This window comes from Drosophila takahashii, chromosome X, assembly GCF_030179915.1.
Source record: "Drosophila takahashii strain IR98-3 E-12201 chromosome X, DtakHiC1v2, whole genome shotgun sequence".
NCBI lineage: Eukaryota > Metazoa > Arthropoda > Insecta > Diptera > Drosophilidae > Drosophila > Drosophila takahashii.
Window position 1 is genome coordinate 22,330,127 of NC_091683.1, and position 21,333 is coordinate 22,351,459.

The 21,333-nt window shown below is 35.7% G+C and overlaps 2 protein-coding genes across 2 annotated transcripts; one reads left to right on the forward strand and one right to left on the reverse strand.

Moving 5' to 3' along the window:
- The first annotated feature begins 4,732 nt into the window (after nucleotides 1-4,732).
- Nucleotides 4,733-6,455, forward strand: LOC108054733 (uncharacterized). The gene is made up of 6 exons (XM_070218701.1): nucleotides 4,733-4,867; nucleotides 4,925-5,053; nucleotides 5,115-5,186; nucleotides 5,387-5,556; nucleotides 5,611-5,764; nucleotides 6,241-6,455. The coding sequence occupies exons 2-6, from the start codon at nucleotides 4,927-4,929 to the stop codon at nucleotides 6,399-6,401; spliced, it is 684 nt and encodes a 227-aa protein (XP_070074802.1). The 5' UTR covers nucleotides 4,733-4,867; nucleotides 4,925-4,926; the 3' UTR covers nucleotides 6,402-6,455.
- Nucleotides 6,456-20,206: 13,751 nt separating this feature from the next.
- Nucleotides 20,207-20,629, reverse strand: LOC108054730 (myb/SANT-like DNA-binding domain-containing protein 3). Its single transcript, XM_017137793.2, has one exon. It carries the CDS (start codon nucleotides 20,627-20,629, stop codon nucleotides 20,207-20,209), a length of 423 nt encoding a protein of 140 aa, XP_016993282.2.
- Between the last annotated feature and the right edge of the window lie 704 nt (nucleotides 20,630-21,333).

Consider the following 21,333-nt stretch of genomic DNA (forward strand, 5'->3'; position numbering starts at 1 on the left):
CTCCTTGTTTTTAATAAGATATTGGGATGATCTTTACTTCTGGTGTATTTTACCTCAATTTATGAGCTGATTTATTATCTTTTTTTATCAAAATATTTTGAAATAATTGTTTAAAAATAATTCACGATATTCGCGTATAAATATAAATATCGCGAAGTATTTTTAAACAATTATTTTGAAAGTCGAGTACTTCGACTATCAGATACCCGTCATTCAGCTAAAGGGAGTGCGAGGCAGATGAAGATATGCAATCGTCAAAGCTACTGACTCCATCTAGCGGCCATTTATTATACCCTTGCAGAGGGCAGTGAAGGAGGCGTTTCCGACCATATAAAGTATATATATTCTTGATCAGGATCACTAGCCGAGTCGATCTAGCCATGTCCGTCTGTCTGTCTGTCTGGATGAACGCTGAGATCTCGGAAACTACAAAAGACAGAAGGTTGGTATTTCCTACACATTTTCTTGGGCTTCCTACGCAGCGCAAGTTTATTTGATCAAGGTGCCACGCCCCCTCTAACGCCCACAAACCGCAAAAAGCCGTGTCGCCCACAGTTTTGTGTATGAATAGTACCAATTCCGTGCCATAGATGGCGCGTCGCCGCGTGCTCAACACTCCTGCTGGTGCTGAAAAAAGCTGGTCACTCTAACTTGGAATATGTGAGTGCAAAATGTAAATTATTTGAAATGGGGCGCGCGAAAAACATACAAGAAGGCATATTTATATTAAAGTTGTTAAGCTGAGTAACGGGTATTTAATAGTCGAGGAACTCGACTATAGAGTTCTCTCTAGTTTAAAAATAAAGCGCTGCGAACAATTACAAATGCGCCGTGGTACGTCAGAAACGTCGACCTGGCTAACGACCTCCACATGCCCTCTGTCAGGGACCAGATAAACCGGCACTCCAGTCGGTATAACGACCGCCCCACAGGACACCCCAACCACCTAGCAGCTTCCTTGGCCAACCCGATGAACAGGAGACGGCTAAAGCGAAGGCACCCCGGCGATCTCTGGACAAGAGGACGTCATGTCTCACATGTCCTGAAGCAGTAATGCGCTTTTTGTATTGTTGTTTTAGTTTTCTATTATAAGTTATAAGATTTGTTACTCGCCATCCTGTTATGTTTTCAAGTTATTTGTTCCTATTTGTGCTATACGTTTTATAGCCATTAATTTGGCTGATCAATGTAAAATTATATGAGTTACACTAAAAAAAAAAAAAAACGAGTAACTGGTATAAAAATTTTAATTAACACTTTGAAATGATTGTGAGTGTTAATTGGAAAAAAACTTGACTGTAATTTGTTGAATAGTGTAAGGCGGGAGCGCAATAAAGCTTTAATCGCGCTCGCGAATTCGCCCCGTCTCTCGCCCCTTCGTTAGGTTAGGCTTAAGCGTTTTTACAATGAAGTTAAAGAGTTAGTTGTCATATGATATTCATTAAGCAAGCTCCCTTTCGTCATCGAATAATAGTCTAGTCACACTGTGTGGGGTAACCTATCGAGTGAGCCAATAACCCGATTACTCCAAAAAAGTGTTTCCACTTGGTTAACTCCAAATATCGAGTAATGACATCTAGTGTTTGTTGTTTGTGTTGTTCATTTGACTAGAAATGGACCTTCAACGATAGGAAATAAATACAAAATATACTGAAATATACAAAAAAATACTCCGAAATACCAAAGACCCTAAAAGTACCCCACTTTTGCCCACATCTAGTTGCCTATACACATCCTATGTAAAAAAAACAGGGTTATGTCAATAACCCCATAACTCCATAACTCCACCCCAGTGTAAATAGACTATTAAATCCCGTATTTTCCCTGCAATCACAAGTTTTTCGCGTTCTTAATACAAAATAATTTTAAATTTTCAATCATTAAAATTAATTGGATTTTTTGATATAAAATATGCAAAATAAGATTTTAATTAAATTTTTAACTTTTTTATTTCTAAGAAGAAATAGGTGTGTGTGTGTATAAATGAAGAGAAGACGGTGTGTTGTATTTTCCAAATATATTTCCAGGTCTTTATTCTGTTGTTCGTGTGTTCAAGTTTTGTGTGTGTGGTTTTTACAAAGTATTGACAAAGAGTCAAGTCATGGCCTTGATGAGACCAGATCTTACTTATAAAAAAACTTAAATTTATCGTAAGGAAAAAAAATACTAAAAATAAGCTAGACCAGGCGTAGACATTCCGCTCGCCTTGCAATATACTTCAAATTGCAAAAGGAAGTCTTCAATGACTAGGAGCACCGTATGCATTATTGTGCACAAGTACCGGATAGCTTCCATCCTAGAACAGTATTCTGCGCCACCAGACGCCCACTCGGACTCGGCAATAGTCCTGGCTGGATCGCTCCTTCCTGCGATAAAGGTGGAGCAGGGTGTGATGATCACTGCCACACACTTGGCAACGGCACTTGCTTCGACAAGCCCCCCTCTGGTGTGCCAGGCAAATGGGACAGTATTTATTGATTAACACTGCCCGCATACGACGCTCCGCATTCAACCGTAGGAAACGAGTAGAGGATGTATTCTTGTGCAGACTCGGCATCGGAACGATTTAGTTTCTTGAGAACATCTGAACGGCATTGTCCGATGACGTAAAGGAAAAAAAGTAGCGAAAAATAGTACTGAAGACTGAAGGAAAACAAGAAAGGAAGCTAGCTTCGGCCAGCCGAAGCTTATATACCCTTGCAGATAATTTCTATTAATTTACAAATCGCAAAAATGTTAATTTCCTATTATTTCTCATTAATTTTGCGTTCGTTTCAATGGCAGCTATATGATATAGTAGTTCAATTTTGATAAAATTAAAATCGAAATTGGAAAATATTTGAAAAGAGTTATACCCTAGAGTAGAAGAGAATACAATAAAAACCAACGAAGCAATAATTTATTTCCTATCATATTCCCATTAATTTTCCAAACGTTCCTATGGCAGCTATATGATATAGTCGTCCGATTTTGAAAAAATTGTATTCAAAATTCAGAATTAGATAAAAAATGGCATTTCCAAAAGTATGATGTTATAGGTTCAAAAACACCAAAGATATAATTTTTTTACATTTTTTTCCCGATTGTTCCTATGAGAGCTATAAGATATAGTTGTCCGATCCGGCTCGTTCCGACTTATATACTACCTGCAACAGAAAGAAGACTTTTGGGAAAGTTTCATTTCGATAGCTCAAAAACTGAGAGACTAGTTTGCGTAGAAACAGACGGACAGACGGACATGGCTAGATCGACTCGTCTAGTGATGCTGATCAAGAATATATATAATTTCACTGCGTTGCAAACTTCTGACTGAAATCATAATACCCTCTGCAAGGGTATAAAAACTTAATTTAAAGGCACGGGAACTTATGACCTTCATTACATATTTCCCTTCAATGGTGGGGGACTTAGTACCATACGATGACACGGTATGGAAATTTGTAATGAATTTATTAAAGGTTATAGATACTGTTACATATTCTGAGTACACGACAGCAGATTTAAAGTCTTTAAAAGAATGTATACAGTTTCACAACAGGGAATACACCGTTTTGTTTAATGATTCGCTTAAGCCGAAACATCATTTTCTGAAGCATTACTTTCAAATCGTTCGAGAGTCAGGGCCAGTCAAGTACTTATGGACATTTCCATTTGAAGCAAATCATAAGAGATTAAAAACTTACACCAAAAATATAACATCTAGTAAAAATGTTATTGTCTCTTTGGCCAAGAAAATGTGCATAAACTTTGACGATTTTGTGCAAACTTTTATAGTTCAAGATGTAGTTTTAGGCAAATCGAAGTGCCTATGCCACAGTTCCTTGTACAGCAATGAAATTCCTAATTTTATTTAAAGTACTGAAAATTTAACTTACCATGTATATGCAAAGATGCGAAACATAATTTACAAAATAGGTTTTATTTTATTTGGTTACGAACCAGAATTCAAAGCATTTGAAATAAAAGAAATCTGCTCAATCCATAATAAATTATTATTTTTATGTACACCCAAAAAAAAAAATCGACTGAAATCGCCTTTGGTTTTAGAACAGCGGTCGGCACACACATACGTTGACATTTTGTATTTTATTTGTGTGAGTAATTTGCACTGGGCAGCTCATCGATGTGTGTGTACAGACCGCTGTTCTACCCCTGTAGTTCTCAGGGGGGCCGGTGGCACTTTCGGGGTAGAAAGGGGATCGACCACCCAGTGGTCCCTTAAGGGTCAATAGGTGGCGTGTGTATTTTTTACAAGAGCAAACGAGTTATCGGAGAGTGAACACTTCTATGTGAACACTTCTATATGAGTTAAAAAAATTGTAAAATGAAATTTTTGACAAGTTTATAATGATTTTAATAACGAATACAACTTTATTTTGTTTATATAAAAAACAAATTTAAAAAAAGTTAAAATAATAAAATAAAAACTTAATAATGAGATAAAATAANATAATAAATGATAGAATTTTATTTCTTTTTATATTATTTATATTTAATAATGAGCAATTTAGCTGCAGCAATATTTTTAACAATAGCGGTGGTTCAGTAGCAAAACGTTTTCTTTCCTTCCATAACAAGCGGATTTTATTGGTGCTTAGATATATAAAATAAATATATAAGTACCTAATTTTATATACATAGAACTAAACAAAAATAATATTAGCGAATGTTTTTATTGCCATCGATTATACGATATCGGTAGTCGCAATATTAATCGTAACGGATTGCCATCACTACCCAACTCCGCTACCATCACTAACCCAACGCTTGCGCCAAATTTTGTAAACATTGTATTGTCTTATTGTAAATTGTCTTATTGTAAATTTAAAGTGTTATATTTTGTTGTGTTCTGAAGTGTCGTCAACAGGTGAGTACCGCCATATATGTTGTGCAAGTTAAATCCCTAATAATATGTGATATTCAGCCATGAACAGCAACAGGCACATTCGTCGATTAATTAAAGAGGAAAAGGAGAAATGTCAGAAAAGATTTAGGGAAATAGAGCAAGCGCAGCCGCCAAGTGAATTAGAAGTGTCTGATAGTTGGGCATTTGGTATGTATAATCTCATTACGACCGAATTTGTTACGTAAAGTACATTCGTTTTCCATTGCAGACGAACCTTTTCAACAGCCGTCAGTGTGCACAAATTGTTGCGAAGTTAAGAAGCAAATCGCGGAAATAAATGGTAAAATGTTAAACTTTTTGACGTTAAATTTTGTTTTGCACTATAAACGTTAGACATTTTTTTGTTTTTAAAAAATGTAAAATAATTTTTATTTAATTTATATTATTTTTAAATAATTGTTTCAGTGATGTTTCTTTTCTTAAATATGTATATTTTTTCCTTGCTAAATGCTCTTATAATCAAATTTTAATTTCTTTTAGAAAAACTTGAGGAAATAATTCTTTCCCTTGCGGAACAAAAAATTATTGTTTCGCAACTGGTGCGGCAACGAGTGGAAAACACAAACGTGGCGAAATGTTTCCCAATTAAAGATGAGGAGGCCCTAAATATAGTCAACCAAAATATTAATAGTTGTGCAAAGGACTCCTACGTAAGTCTTTTTTCTTTGAGATAAACATTATAGTGAAATTTTCTTCCTATTTAGATAAAAGCCATGAGATCGTTGTTGCTGCCAGAAGGGGTTTTAAAAAACTTGCGGAGGATTCTCACAGATGAGTTCGTTGTGGGATTTAATGTTAAAGGCCTTTCTGGAAAAAAAGCCTTAAACTCATTTACACATTTTTATGGTGCACTCCAAGGTAGGTTATTTTTATAACTGTATTTTTTATAATATACTTAGTTTCTTGATTCAATTTCAATCTATTTTCTTAGAATGCCATCTGTCTTTAATCCTATTTCTTTCAGTCTTTTTCTGCTTTTCACTTTTAAAACATGATTTGATGTGAACAGGCTTGTATAAAAAAAACTAAAAATATATATATAAACCCATGCAGAGGGAATTATAATTTAGTCCAGAAGTTTGTAACGCAGTAAAGGAGACCTTTTCAAACCTATAAAGTATATCAATTTAACCATGTCCGTCTGTCTGTCGGTTCAAGTTTCAAAAGCGTGAAATAAGTCTACATTTAACTGTTGGTTATTCTTATTTTATATTTATGCTTTTCTAGTCACAATTTTATTCCTGAAAGCTGCAAGGGTATTAAAACTTTGGCTTGCCGAAGTTAGTTTCTGTTCTCATTTTATTTTGAAACACTAAAATCTTATTTTTTTTTAGATATTGTTTCAGAGTCTGGGAATGCAGAAATATTGATTCCCAAGGCAATTCAATTGCAAAAAAAACGATTTTTTAAGAATAAGTCCAAATCGAATAATAACAACAACGAGGAACTCAACAAAAACGTGTCAGCAGGAGTTTGTTCAATAAATATAAATTAAAGAAATAGAAAAATTGTCTACTCATAATACAATAAATTAATTTAACAAAAAGTATTTTTTCTTGGGAAGTTTCATAGCATTCAGCTTTTTTGGTATTGAAAACACCAACCCCATTTCATACCCCTTTTCGCCACAAAAGGGACCGATAGGTGGTCCGATAGATGGTCCGATAGGTGGCCCCTTTTGTGGCGAAAAGGGGTATAATATGGGACCACCTATCGGTCCCTTTTGTGGCGAAAGGTAATGCAGAACTTCGCCATATGACCACCGCCTAGGACATGCCGTGGTAAAAGTGGATAGAAATTTACATTGCGGGTGGTATGAACGGGAGTTAGTCCCAAGCCCCCGGTGTATGGCGATTTCGCTACACCCAAAAAAAACTCGATATGAATCGTAGGTCAATTTGACCTTTTTTAAGATCATTTTTAACTTGATATGGGGCCAGGTAAATGTGATATGTTCGAAATGTAAAAAATCTTATTTCTGACCAAAACGTACACTAGTGCGAGCGAGAAAACATGCTTGAAGTACGTCAGTTCGAATTTCGAATCAGTCTTTCTCCCTTCCACTCATGTCATTTTGCTCGCCATATTGATTCTTGCGCTCTTTTTCGAAGTTAGAGAATCTCCGAGAGAGAGAATTCGGCAAAATGATATTATTTAATGTAAATTTATGAATATTTCAGGTAAAAACGATATGAGTAGGAATAACCAGAAAATTACCTGGACTTATCGATTTTACGGCGACGTGCTTTTTTTTGTGTGTAGTTCGGGACCAGTCCCGGCGAACTACAGGGACGTTATACATGTGCGGGCAGCGCGCCGGCAGAACAAACCCCTATGCTCACTTAATAGGGCGCTGCCGACCGCAGTTTTAGAAAATCGCCTGTGAATTTGATTTACTGGGGATTTTGTCTATATTAAAGAAAGTAGGTTTTTAAAATCAAAGACGTTTTTTCTAAAAATAAAAAAAAAATAGACTGCAATTTAGAAATTTTTTTCTAGAAAGTAAAAAAATATTTCTTAGAATTTAGAAATAAAGGTTTTCGAAAAAATATAAATACGGTGTAGAAAATCTGTAGAAAACAGCTTGATCCGCAGAACCTTTTAGTAGTGGAACACAGATATTACTCGTTAGTATCTCCTTGGTTTGTCTTGACTTCTCGTTATACCCGTTACTCGTAGAGTAAAAGGGTATATTGTTTTTGTATATATCCAGTAAGAACAAATAAAGAAACACTTTGTTGCAGATATTTTAGCTGATAGGAGGCACACGTGTTTATTGAACAAGGAACCAAGTAGAAAGAGGAAGAATAGTATAAAAGGAATAGTAAGGCCGCATAATCCAGAAATGCCAAAAACCTATCGATATTCGATTTATGTATATACTGTTTTTGCTTTTAATAATGTGATATTTACACATACAGTTTTTTAAATAACAAAAAAAAAATGTCTCAAATTCAGAAAATACAAAAATCTATTTTCGGGCTTCGGAATTATACCCGGTTGTTTCTGTGACGCCACGGCCTTTATGTTGTTTTTATACCCTTGCAGAGGGTATTATGATTTCAGTCAGAAGTTTGCAACGCAGTGAAGGAGACGTTTCCGACCCCATAAAGTATATATATTCTTGATCAGCATCACAAGACGAGTCGATCTAGCCATGTCCGTCTGTCCGTCTGACCGTCTGTCCGTCTGTCCGTCTGTCCGTCTGTCTGTTTCTACGCAAACTAGTCTCTCAGTTTTTGAGCTATCGGGACGAAACTTTCGCAAAAGTCTTCTTTCTATTGCAGGTAGTATATATGTCGGAGCCGACCGGATCGGACAACTATATCTTATAGCTCCCATAGGAAGGATCGGAAGAAAAAAACTTTAAAGAATTCTAGCTTCGGTGTTTTTTGAAATATTACCTTCTACTTTTGGGGATGTTATTTTTTAAATATTTCTGAATTTCGAATTTATTATTTAAAAAATCGGACTACTATATCATATAGCTGCCATAGGAACGATCGGAAAATTAATGGAAAAGTAATAGGAAATAAATTCTAGCTTCTTTGGTTTTTATTGTATTATCTTCTACTCTAGGATATAACTCTTTTTAAATATTTCCGAATTTCAATTTTAATTTGATCAAAATCGGACGACTATATCATATAGCTGCCATAGGAACGATCGGAAAATTAATGAGAAATATTAGAAAATTGAACATTTTTGCGATTTGTTAATTAATAGGAATGATCTGCAAGGGTATATAAGCTTCGGCTGGCCGAAGCTAGCTTCCTTTCTTGTTTTTCGTTCTTGTTTGTCACCTTATTTAAATTTCCTTTAATTAAGCACATGGGTGGTTTTAAATTGGAACTGTAATAATAACTGAAATGAGTATACAAATTACAAATTATAAATATAATAAGAGAGAACGCTATAGTCGGGTTGGTGTCCCGACTATCTAATACCCGTCACTCAGCTAAAGGGTGTGCGAACGCTGCAATTGGGTTGGTGTCCCGACTATCTAACTCAATCTTCTAGTTTTTGTAGTTTCTGAGATCTCAGCGTTCATACAGACGGACATGGCTAAATCGACTCGGCTAGTGACCCTGATCAAGAATATATATACTTTATGGGGCCGTGCCGTTTTCATACACCCAAAAAAAAATGATCATAGAAACTAAACTATTTGTACATTAAAAGTAAACTATTGAGTGTCAAAAATTTCTCGATACTCTGAGTATTAACCTAATGACTTCAAAAGTGTTAAAATTAAACTTTTGGAAGTTGCCAAGATTAAACTAACGAGTATACACTTTATACTCACTCAGTGTACTGAAAATTAGGCTGGTGGTTTATTTTGTATACTATTTAGTGTAAACGCTACGCTATGTAATCTCAGTTTTATACTATTTTGTGTACATATTATACTAAGTTCGTGTGCTGTAGTATACTTATTAAACTATTTATCAAGATTGTTAGTATACATTTGAAACTAAAATCCCAATAAAATTGCTTTAAAATATTATTTTATTTTTACACATACACATATACGTTACATATATACTGTTTTAGTTTTTAATTTTTAAACTCGGAACGCAATGTAGTTTCTTCACGATTAGGAAAAATAGTATGTAGGTATTCGTTTTGTAGTTTTTCGAGTCTAAAAAATATTTTATAAATTCTTAATTATAAAAGTTACGATTTATATTATGAATAACTTACCTATAAGATTATAAGACAACATGGGTCCAAGTTGTTTTCATCAAGGAACTTTGTTAAGTGGTCCATTTTCTGAATATCTGAAATGGTTTTTTCACAAGAAAATGAAAAATTGCACCTTTTAATTTTAAAATAAATATTTTACTTACATCTTGACTCAGGATGAATTTCACAGGAATGCAGGACCAAACTCACACTATAAAAACTATAAAGTGTAGGCATGAAACTATTTTGTAGTACGTTGCAACTACATTTTCTTTATACTACATAAAGTTTTTTTTGAAACTACAAGTGTAAATAATAAACTAAGTAGTCGAATAAAATTAGTTTACAAATTACACTAAAGGTTTACGCCTTATACTCTTTGGTGTAGCACTTACACTACAAAGTTTACAGTTTAAACTAATTAGTGTTAATTTAATACTTACACTTTCATACTACCATTAGTATACTTTTAATACAACGCTCATTAAATGTAAACTTTTGGTTTTTTTTTGGGTGTATAAAAACGTTTTAAAAATAAAAATGAAAACGTTTTAAAAATGCAAATTAAAAAAAAATTTGTATGAAACGTTTTACTTTTTAAAATGTTTCACCCCTTATCTTGCACCTACAACTTTTGATAATTTTCTCTGTGTAACTATTAAAATAAACAATTTAAACTCGTTCCTGCGTGAAGTCGAACCGCGGTCTCCGCGGCGCGTTTTGTACAAATGTTTAGTGTCCGGACGCCTCTAACAGATAGGCCACCATACTAGAATACTAAAAAATTACACAACTTTCCTGAAAAATAGGTATTTATTTTCTAGAATTAAAGGCGATTTCACCATTAGCTCAAGAAAAAAGTCCGTAAAATATCGCCATTATCCAAAGAAAAAATTCAACGACTCTTCTTATTCATTTTTTAAAAAAATTAAAGGCAAATTTCCATATACTTAAGAAAATTTTTCTATAAACAAGATTTTTCTTAATTCAATGGCATTTTAAAATCACGGGCGATTTTCTAAAATTAAGGGAAACGCTTCCTTCTCCCTGTTACATACTTTTCCCATTTTCAATATACTTTTGCACGAACAAATTGGTTGCGACCTTGGGGTTCTCCGACATAAACATACCCTTTGAATGCGTTCTCACTGAGTTGACTGCAAGGACAACAGCTTATAAGGTGTGTTTCAAAATTATACTACACCAACACACTTATTTTTTGAAAATTTGTAGCGTTGTTGTTGTTTATAGAAAGCGAAACATTTAAATGCAGATCGAAAGAAGAATGTATGATGTATACGAAAAAAAATACCACGCGTCCTTGATCCTCTTTTTAAGGACTTACCGCTAATTTTTCGAAATATAGTCCTTTTTTGGCTATGAGCGATCGTTTCATAATTATACGACACCATCGATTTTTTCCGGTTCCAATGATCAATCTTAACCGAAATTTTTTTTCTGGTTAAATATAAACTAAAAGGTTCCATTTTGAGAGTAATCCAGCCCAAAGGTCATTTCAATCTTCAACCCATACATAAATATTGAATATGTCTCTCTACACCTTAAAAAAGTACTTTTTCGAAGTCATATCCCACAATTCGTCTTAACTTTTGTCTGGTCAATATTCTTAGCACCTTTTAATCAAATAAGAATCCTGTTTAGTTCATTACGTGCACGAAACAGACCTCCAAAATAATTTTTTAAAGAACTGCCCGATTGGAACAAAACTAGTTTTATTCCAAAAATATTTGATTTTGGGCGATACTTTCTGTCAAAATGCAAAAATTTGTTCTTCAAAACCTTAATAAACTTTCCACATTTCACGATTGAAACATTTGAAATGCGAACCCCAGTCCGCGCCACTTTAAAGTTTGTTCCAAATTTTTTCATATGAATTTGAGTGTTTTCTGCATGAGATTTCATTAAGGGGGCGCAGACTGTGGTTCGCATTTCAAATGTTCCAATCGTGAAATGTGGAAAGTTTATTAAGGTTTTGAAGAACAAATTTTTGCATTTTGACAGAAAGTATCGCCCAAAATCAAATATTTTTGGAATAAAACTAGTTTTGTTCCAATCGGGCAGTTCTTTAAAAAATTATTTTGGAGGTCTGTTTCGTGCACGTAATGAACTAAACAGGATTCTTATTTGATTAAAAGGTGCTAAGAATATTGACCAGACAAAAGTTAAGACGAATTGTGGGATATGACTTCGAAAAAGTACTTTTTTAAGGTGTAGAGAGACATATTCAATATTTATGTATGGGTTGAAGATTGAAAGGACCTTTGGGCTGGATTACTCTCAAAATGGAACCTTTTAGTTTATATTTAACCAGAAAAAAAATTTCGGTTAAGATTGATCATTGGAACCGGAAAAAATCGATGGTGTCGTATAATTATGAAACGATCGCACATAGCCAAAAAAGACTATATTTCGAAAAATTAGCGGTAAGTCCTTAAAAAGAGGATCAAGGACGCGTGGTATTTTTTTTCGTACACATCATACATTCTTCTTTCGATCTGCATTTAAATGTTTCGCTTTCTATAAACAACAACAACGCTACAAATTTTCAAAAAATAAGTGTGTTGGTGTCGTATAATTTTGAAACACACCTTAGACAGGGGCCTATCAGGCTGTCAAATTGTCCCTGTCCCTGTAGCCAAACTTCAACCCAGTCGAACAGATAAGACAAGGATTTCATTTCTAGCCGACACAATAAAACACAATACATCCTAGCAAATAATTTTTCCCAATGTTAAAATCATTTAACAAAACCAAAAAAAAACTGAACTCCCTTTTATAAGCATCGATAGCTTTGAAACACTTCTTAATCTTTGTTTCGTAACTTAGCAAAAGGTTTCACTGCTTTCAATCCAAAGTTTCATTCGGTTTGCTTGGCTTCTTTGTAGTTACGGAGGTATTTTAAATCCAAGAGGAAAAGTTTCAAAGCTCGGCAACCCAATGTACGCTTGCTTCATTTATCATCAACAGTTGTAGGATGTCTTTTTGCTACATTTTATTATTATTTCTTCATAATTTGATACACCAGCCCCCGACTGACTGCAGTTTTTGGCTGCATGTTGGGGTCATTTATCATTAGCTTGGATTTAGGATGAGGGATCCCAAATCCCAAATCTAGGACTGCTGCAATCAGTGCACACATGTGCAGGACGAAGACTTGGCCATGAAGTCCTCATAAAATATTATGCTCAACTTTTGCGCTGTGTTGTGTGCTGGCAGTTTGCTCCTTTTTGTTAACCTCCAATGGGGAAAGACGTGGGTCTGACGTGACTGGTTCTTGAGTGCTCCAGTACGTAAGTCGCTGTGCTTTAGTACATGTAGTTAAATAAATCCACTGTTCCTCAGCCGTCGAAACGGAGCATATGCTCCAACTACTTCTTTCTAGCACCTGTTTCATTCTAATAAGTATACTTCTGATTCGATTGATTCAGCTCTCGGACACGTGGGAAAAATTCGTCGACAGCAAATTGATGGCTGAAACAGCCACATACTTCGATGCACTGAAAACCAAAAAATGTATAATGTTTTTGTGTCATGGAGTACGCAATGTTATATTGCATCTTGAAGTTTAATATTATAAATATTAGATACTATTAATATTAGCATATAAAATAAAAATGTCATGTTAATAGGCCCAAGTAAATAATGCAAAGATTGCAAATAAAGAACTTCTTTAATGATTTTTTTTTGCTCTGTGTTAAATAGTGACTTGAGCATTTGTCCTGCACGTCTTGGGTCCTTTGTTATATCTTCTATATCCGGCATACACATGTCTCCTCCCGGCCGCAATATGAATCAATAATTGAGCTGAATAAATGACACAAGCTGCCGAGAAAAATCAACTTGTTTACGAATATGAGTTTCTGACATCTGGCCATTGGGAAAGGGCGACGACACCCGTCGGTATGTTATTGAATAATATTGAAACAATTGAGTGGCATCTGCCAAGGAAGCTCAAACAAAATCCCCTGCCCCAGCTGCACAGAATTCGGTTGTCCTTTTTTACCAAAAAATGAAAGGTTTTAAAAAAATGTAATCCGCTGTAAAATAGCTTCATTCTGAAGTTAAAAATAATTAAATTAATAAACAAAGAATTACTCGATTCCCCTTTCTTAACGCCAGCAGATAACTGAACATATATGTTTCTATAGAAATCCCATACTGAATTAAAAATCCGGTCCAAATATAGGAACAATATACAACATTTATGAATGAAGTTAAAACAAGAGAGAACGCTATAGTCGGGTTGGTGCCCCGACTATCCAAAACCCTTCACTCAGCTAAAAGAAGTGCGAGGGAGATGGATATATACAATTTTTTTTGATTGCGCATAACTTTTTAATGAATGGACCGATTTGAAAATGTCTTCTACATTTCGATAGGTATAAATATACACAACAAAATTGCAATTATATAAGGTGTGGCGCCCACACCTTTAAAGATTTCCGAAAGTTATCAACAATAACAATCAACAAAATTGTATATATCATAAAAAATACAAGAAAAAATACAAGAAAAAATACTTTGCAATTTTTTTTTTCATTATTATTAATTTTGATAGGGGAAAAACTTTGCATCAAAACATTTTTGTTTTAAATGTAGAAGACATTTTTCAAATCGGACCATTCATTAAAAAGTTATACGCAATCAATATTGTTTATATGGGACGTTCCATATCAACCCGGCCACCCCCTTTTTTGATTTTTTTTGTAAGTGAACTGTACCACATTGATTGCAAAGCCCCTTGCTTCCCATATTTTACCTCATACTCATTTTTTCAATGGTACCAGTCTTTCGCCGTATATTCGCGCTGAAAAGAAAACACAAAATCATTTTTAACCTGCGAACGAAAGGCACAATCAGCATAGTTCAAAAGCAGAAAAATCTGTCTTTCGATGGCCGATTACGAGAAAAATAATGGATTTTATTAGACCGTAGATGACCAAACGATAGCGTTTTTAAAGTCTAAAAGTAGGATTTCGTCTAAAGGGCCAGTCTGCAAAAATACCATTATATTTTTCTCAAAAGGCCCGAGCTTTAACGGATTTTATGCCACTGGCTTCAAAGTGGGACCTCTCTTGAGGAATTAGCTATGAATTCTTTTCATTGATTTGTTAATTTTTTCCAAAGCATATACGATTATTTTATATTACTTATTAGCTTTTTCTGACAGTTAACTACTACAAAAACGTACAAAAGAATTCATAGCTAATTCCTCAAGAGAGATCCCACTTTGAAATCAGTGGCATAAAATCCGTTAAATATGGGGCTTTCTGAGCAAAATATAATGGTATTTTTGCAGACTGGCCCTTTGGACGAAATTCTACTTTTAGACTTTAAAAACGCTATCGCTTGGTCATCTACGGTCCAATAAAATCTATTTTTTTTCTCGTAATCGGCTATGGAAAGACAGGTTTTTTTGATTTTGAACCATGCCAATTGTTTCTTCCGTTCGCAGGATAAAAATGATTTTGTGTTTTCTTTTTAACGTGATTATACGGCGAACGAGTGGTAACATTAAAAAAATGGGTATGAGGTAAAATAATGGAAGCAAGGGGCTTTGCAATCAATGTGGTACTGTCCACATAGAAAATTAAAAAAAAGGGGGGTGGCCGGGTTGATATGGAGCGTCCCATATATATCTCCCTCGCACTCCCTTTAGCTGAGTGACGGGTATTAGATAGTCGGGACACCCACCCGACTATAGCGTTCTCTCTTGCTTTTAATTGTAATATTGTTATTTATGTAATATTGTATACTTGTAAATAAATATGAAATAAACCAAATCCATGCTTCGTCCTTGAATTATTTAACCTATAATCTTCAAACTAACCCTAGACAGAAAAAAAGAAATAATGAAATGATAAACGAGAGAACACAACAAGTTTCACTTGACACACCCATTTTTTTTTTAATTCTGAAAATATTAACAATAAATATAAAACTTTTTCAAATAAATAAATCCTTCATGGATTTAAATATTTTAATATTAAACTAGGCATTTTAATATGTTTCGTATTTAATACAATGTTTTTTGTATTAAATTTAAATACCAAATCTGAGATTTTTGATTCAATAGGAGGATATTTAAATTTACTGTTCCATTTTTTTATCAGTGTATCTAGATTTAATTCTTTAAGCAAGAGTAAAAGAGTACTTCCGGCACCATCGTAGCCATATTTGAATTCGCATTCGGTGAAGTCCTGGATCCCGGCCAATTCGAGGCTGCGGAAGAGCCATCATAAACTGAAACTGAAAAAGGATATCCGGCTCACCAGTTGGCAACTACTGACTACAACTAATTACTGTGCCAGCCAAATAATAATAAATTTCGATACGCATTAAAATTGAATCAATCATTAAGAGATCGCGCGAGACGGGGCGATTACTGGACATTGTTGCAGTCTCAGGGTTCGTGGCTATATTGGACAGTTTATGGGTGGTCATACCAGCCCGCACGCCAAGTGGATGCCGTTCCAGTGGAAGTCTTGCCGCACATACCCACCTGGGAGCCTTCCTTTCCGACCATAAAACAGAAGCATAAGCCAGCTTAAATGGCCGAAAGCAAAAGAGGGGAATGGGAGGCCCGGACAGCTGCTTACATAATTATGCGGGGCGACTTCGAGGCATGGGAAGGCCAAGACAAATTGGCATAATGAAAACAGCTGGCGCCGCCTTCGAGGGTCAGGCAAAATGCAAATGTCGCGTGTTTTCCTGCACATTTCACTTGTCGCCTGATGGTCCTTCGGATTCGGAACTCTGCATTCCGCATTCCACATTCCACATTCCGTATTCCATATTTCGAATTTGAATTTCGCACACCCCTTTTTTCAAGGGGACACCACATATGCCAGGGCTGCATAAATTTCCGGCACACTTTCTGCGGCCGATCCGAGGGCACTGTCATCTTACCGACGATACAAAACGAATTAGCATAGAAAACTGCAAATTTGAATTATGGCCAGCGGCAGCAGGCGCAGCAGCAGCAAAAGACGCCACAACAAGCGCAAGGAGCAGTAGGACACCCTAGGATCGGGAGCAGCTGTTCCAGTCGCCTCTGTTGAAGCGGCAAAACGAATGCAATGCGAATCAAAGTAGCTGGAGAGACTTCCGTGGTGGTATGCACACTGGAGACATTCTACTTCATCCATTCAGCAAATCTGTAAGATATTTCAAAAATGTGGTAGTAAATTAGTTCAAAATGTTGTACTTTTGTTATACCCGTTACTCGTAGAGTAAAAGGGTATATTGTAGTCGTGTCCATGTCTGTCTGTCTGTCTGAGATCTCGGAAACTATTAAAGCTAGAAGATTATCATTTTGCATGCAGATTCTAGGAGTTCCTGAGTTTGAAGCTATTATGAAAATGAATGAAAGTAACTGATATGTATCGTTTTGTCAATACATATCGATTGGCCAAGTAAAAGTTTGCCACGCCCAAACGTTAAAACCTGTCTAGCGCCTACATTTCCGCCTTTCATGGCCAGTAATGCCAATATCTGGAGGTAGATGGCGCAATACAATATACAATAGCGCCATCTAGGGATGGCATTGGAACCGCTGGCACTGGAAAAAAGCTGCCAGATCTATGAGATCGCCGAATTCAAATGAACTTTTTGCAGTTATTATTAATTTTGATTGGGGAAAAACTTTGCATCAAAACATTTTTGTTTTAAGCCCCAGGAAAAAAGTTTAAAATTTGACTTTCACAAAATTTGCTCACTTTTCAAAGGGGTCTTAATGGGTTAAGAACATTTTTGTGTAATTTAAACGGAATTGAAGTGCTCTTTCTATAGGTGCCAAAAGTTAATATTAAAAGTTCACAATTTGACTACAGTTAACATTCAAATCTGTCAAAATAATTATGCCGACTAGTGTATATGCACGTGCTCAGCATCGAACTCTGACCACTGGTACGGACACCTCAGAAGCTGCATACCCTGATGGGGGAAACCCCGTATTCCAGCCTGCAGACTTCGGCTGAGGGGCGCATCCTGCCGAGTCTAATGCGACTAATAGATTCTTGTTTGCCGAAAAGTTTGAGACACCCACTTCGTCTTGTTTGTTGCCTCCTCCTTGGCAAATACGTAATCAGTGAAATTTTCATGCGCATTTTTCTTGCCTTTTCCTCGCTCGTCCCGAGTCAGCAAATAAACGACGCTTTGGGCTGACGCTCCTCCAAATACTTGAAATACGTTGCTCAATTTCCATAAACACGTGAGCAAATAGCACGTGTGCCCATGGGACGGGAATCGCAAAAAATCACAGCCCCAAAAATCGTTTCACAGCTCAAAATCATATAGGACTTATCATATAGAGCTGAAGCTGATGTTTTACACAACAATTTCAACAAAAAACGTTCAGTAGAATTATCTTTTATTTTATTATAGCTATTTATACATAAGAAAATGTTACCTAACATTACATTTATTGTTTTTAAATGAAACTAAAATTTGTTCTTACTGCTTGCATTAGGGGAAAGTCATTAAAGTTCACACTTATAAAATGTATAAAGTCAATAATAAAATCATTATTTTGATTCCAAATATTTTTAAGGTGCATAACACACGGTACTAAGACGAAGTCCCCACCAGACTTTCCCCTACGGCATTTGTAAACTATTGCCGACATTTGCTTGCGTAAGAGGCACACCCCCTATGAACATTTTCAGCTCCCCGCCTCCGAACTGTTTTTGAAGCCCGCTATGTTTGAGTTTCGGCGCTGTAAAATGCGCCTCAAATTGATTTTTATTTATATTTCCAAGAAAAAACTTTTGTGCAGCTGTCGAGCTTGTTGTTTTTCTTGTGCTTTCTGTTTTGCTTTTGTTGGCCCGGCTTGCAGCTGCGACAAGTGTGCGAATACGACCCGTCAATATTTCATTACGGTATCCTCATCATACGACTTCGATTCAGTTATTCAAGGGCACAGAAAGGAGAAAAGAGGAAGAAGCAAACAGCTTAGGGGAGAAAAATCGAAATTAACCCTGAACCAGAATCTTCGCTTACAATTGCCCCCGTGGTGGGCGGACTAATATTAAAATAAATATCCCACCAATCATTGCAAATTTATTTGTGATTATGCCTAGCTTGCTTCCTTTAGTTTTACACCGAAACAAATTAGAAGCAAAGAAGCTATAATTTATTTCCTATTATTATACCCTTGCAGAGGGTCAGATAGATGTTTGCAACGCCAGTGAAGGAGACGTTTTCGACCACATAAAGTATATATATTCTTGATCATCACCAATAGCCGAGTCCATCTAGACATGTCCGTCTGTCCGTTTCTATGCGAACTAGTCTCTCAGTTTTAAATCTATCGCCATGAAACTTTCCCAAAAGTCTTTTTTCTTTTGCAGGTAGTACCTACATATGTCGGAGCGAGCCGGATCGGACCACTATATCTTAAGGCTCCCATGGGAATATTCAAACAAATATAAGAAAATTCATTGTAACTTTGTAGGAAGTAGGCGTTTTGATTTTTGACAACTTAAAAACAAAATTTAAATAATAGGCACGCTGAATCTGGAATTCCTGGAACTGCACAGAGTGAGCATTAAACTATAGGTATTTACTTTATCTGCAAGGGTATATAAGCTTCGGCTGGCCGAAGCTAGCTTCCTTTCTTGTTTTTGGGTGTATTCATTTTGATTTCTGACATTTTAAAAACCAAATCTAAAAAATGGCCAATATACATCTGATATACCTGAACAGGACCCATCGAAATAAAGCGTTGGAAGCTCTCAAAGAAGGTAAGCATGTATTCAAACTGCAAGGGTATACAAACTTCGGCCTGCCGAAGCTAACTTCTTTTCTTGTTTTCTTATTAATATTCCGATCGTTCCTATGGAGCTATATAGTCGTCCGATTTTGAATTTTTCAGAATTTTTAAAAAAATATTATTTCCAAGAGTATACTCCAAACTTACTTAGTGTAAGAAGAGAACAGCAATACGAGCACCGAAGAGCGCAAATATGGCTTTCCCTTTCTTACACGTTGCGCTGTTGTTGCTTGATGCAAAGTTGCTAAACTAAAATCGTTGTCTTGACTTGTAGGTCAAGCGATTTCAAAAATTGTATTTTACCACTTTGTTAAGAATTAATGAAGCAATATGAGGATAATTTTTTTAAATCAGGAACCGCGTGTATTTTGGGCGTACAGAATTTTTTTAATTTAAAATTCCCTTAAAAAATGCCTAATTAAAAAGTTAAAAGTTCAGCCATCTGCTTTTCCATATGCAGTTTGTGGCCCTCCATGTCGCATGAATGTTTCTCTGCAGCTCGATCATTTTCATTTCGATAATATTCTTGCTGAAGCTTAAGAAGGGAAAGTCTGTCTTCTTCTGCTCCTCTCTTTCGAGGAAAACACAGTTTCTGCGACTTCTTGTCCTTCTTGTCCTAGATTCGTTGGATTCCATCCTTGAAATCCCACTTCCTTACGCGGCATGTTCTTGCAGCGCGGGATCTTCCTTAAATTATTATAGTATGTAAACATAAGAGCTAATATTTTAAAATGTACTTCAATTTTACAACCTGTAGTACAATGGTATCGGATAAGCTGCAATTACTATTAACGGCGTTCAAACTAGGAGGTTCTTTATCCTTATCGTCGATCGAACGTAGATATGCTGCAGATTAGAAAGTTATTATAAACGTTATTAAAACTATCCAGCGTACTTGCCGTTTGGATTATGGCTCCTATCTTTTCGGAGATTGCGGAAACAGAAGTGGAAGACGCGACTCCTCCACCAGTGCGGTATCTTTCGAGCTTCTCGGCAGCAAATTCACTTCGGGTTTTCTTATTTAGGTGGTCATATTTGTCCCTCAATGTTTTCCACGTCCGCTCTATTCCAGATTGGGCAGCGAATTTCTCAGCAAGACGTTCCCAGGCATCTGCTTTCTCCTTCCAGGTATCGGCATCACTCTTCTTATTTTCCAAAATGTGCTTCATACTATCCACAAGATCAATGGGGATATGCTCCTCCAACAATGAAAAGGTTTTTCCACGAACTTTCCTTTCCGACATATTTCCAAGTTTTACAAACCAAACATAAACAAATAAGCTAATGCAAATCGTAAAAATTATAATATGTTGGCTTATATGTTATAACATATTGAAAAAATTATATGTAGACAATATTTTCGATATCCGTATCAATTTTTTTAAATAGGGCGAATACTAATCAAGATAATAAAAAACACTTCTTATATAAAAATCCCCGTTTTCCACATATTTGTTTAAAGTTACGAACCTGCGACGAAGTGGTGCTATTATTTTTTTCGTACGTTTTTCCAGTTTTGCATAGATTTTCTTAAATAAGTCCAGAAACCTTTTATAAAGCTAACATTTTTGTTCATATTCAAATTATGTTTAGTCTTACTATTTAAAACCCGTTTTGAAAAGTTAAAAAATGTGAGTAGGGTGACTAGTTAAAATTTTTTTGGGTTAGTGGTGCTATTATTTTTTTCACAGCTGTATATCTATGCTCTATACCCTCTGCAAGGGTATAATGAATTCTCTCTGTGCAGATCTCATACTGGAAAATGTTTAACTGGGGCGAACGTCAGTGATTGAATTGCGGTTGTAGTGATCTGTATTCGGATAGCTTTGATCTGCGGTTGGGAAGGTTATGCAACGTGAAATCGTAATTGCAGACGTCAATGCACGTAGAAAAATTACAACACACACATTTTATTTTGAGTTATGGACAGTGCTGCCGTTTCTGCCCG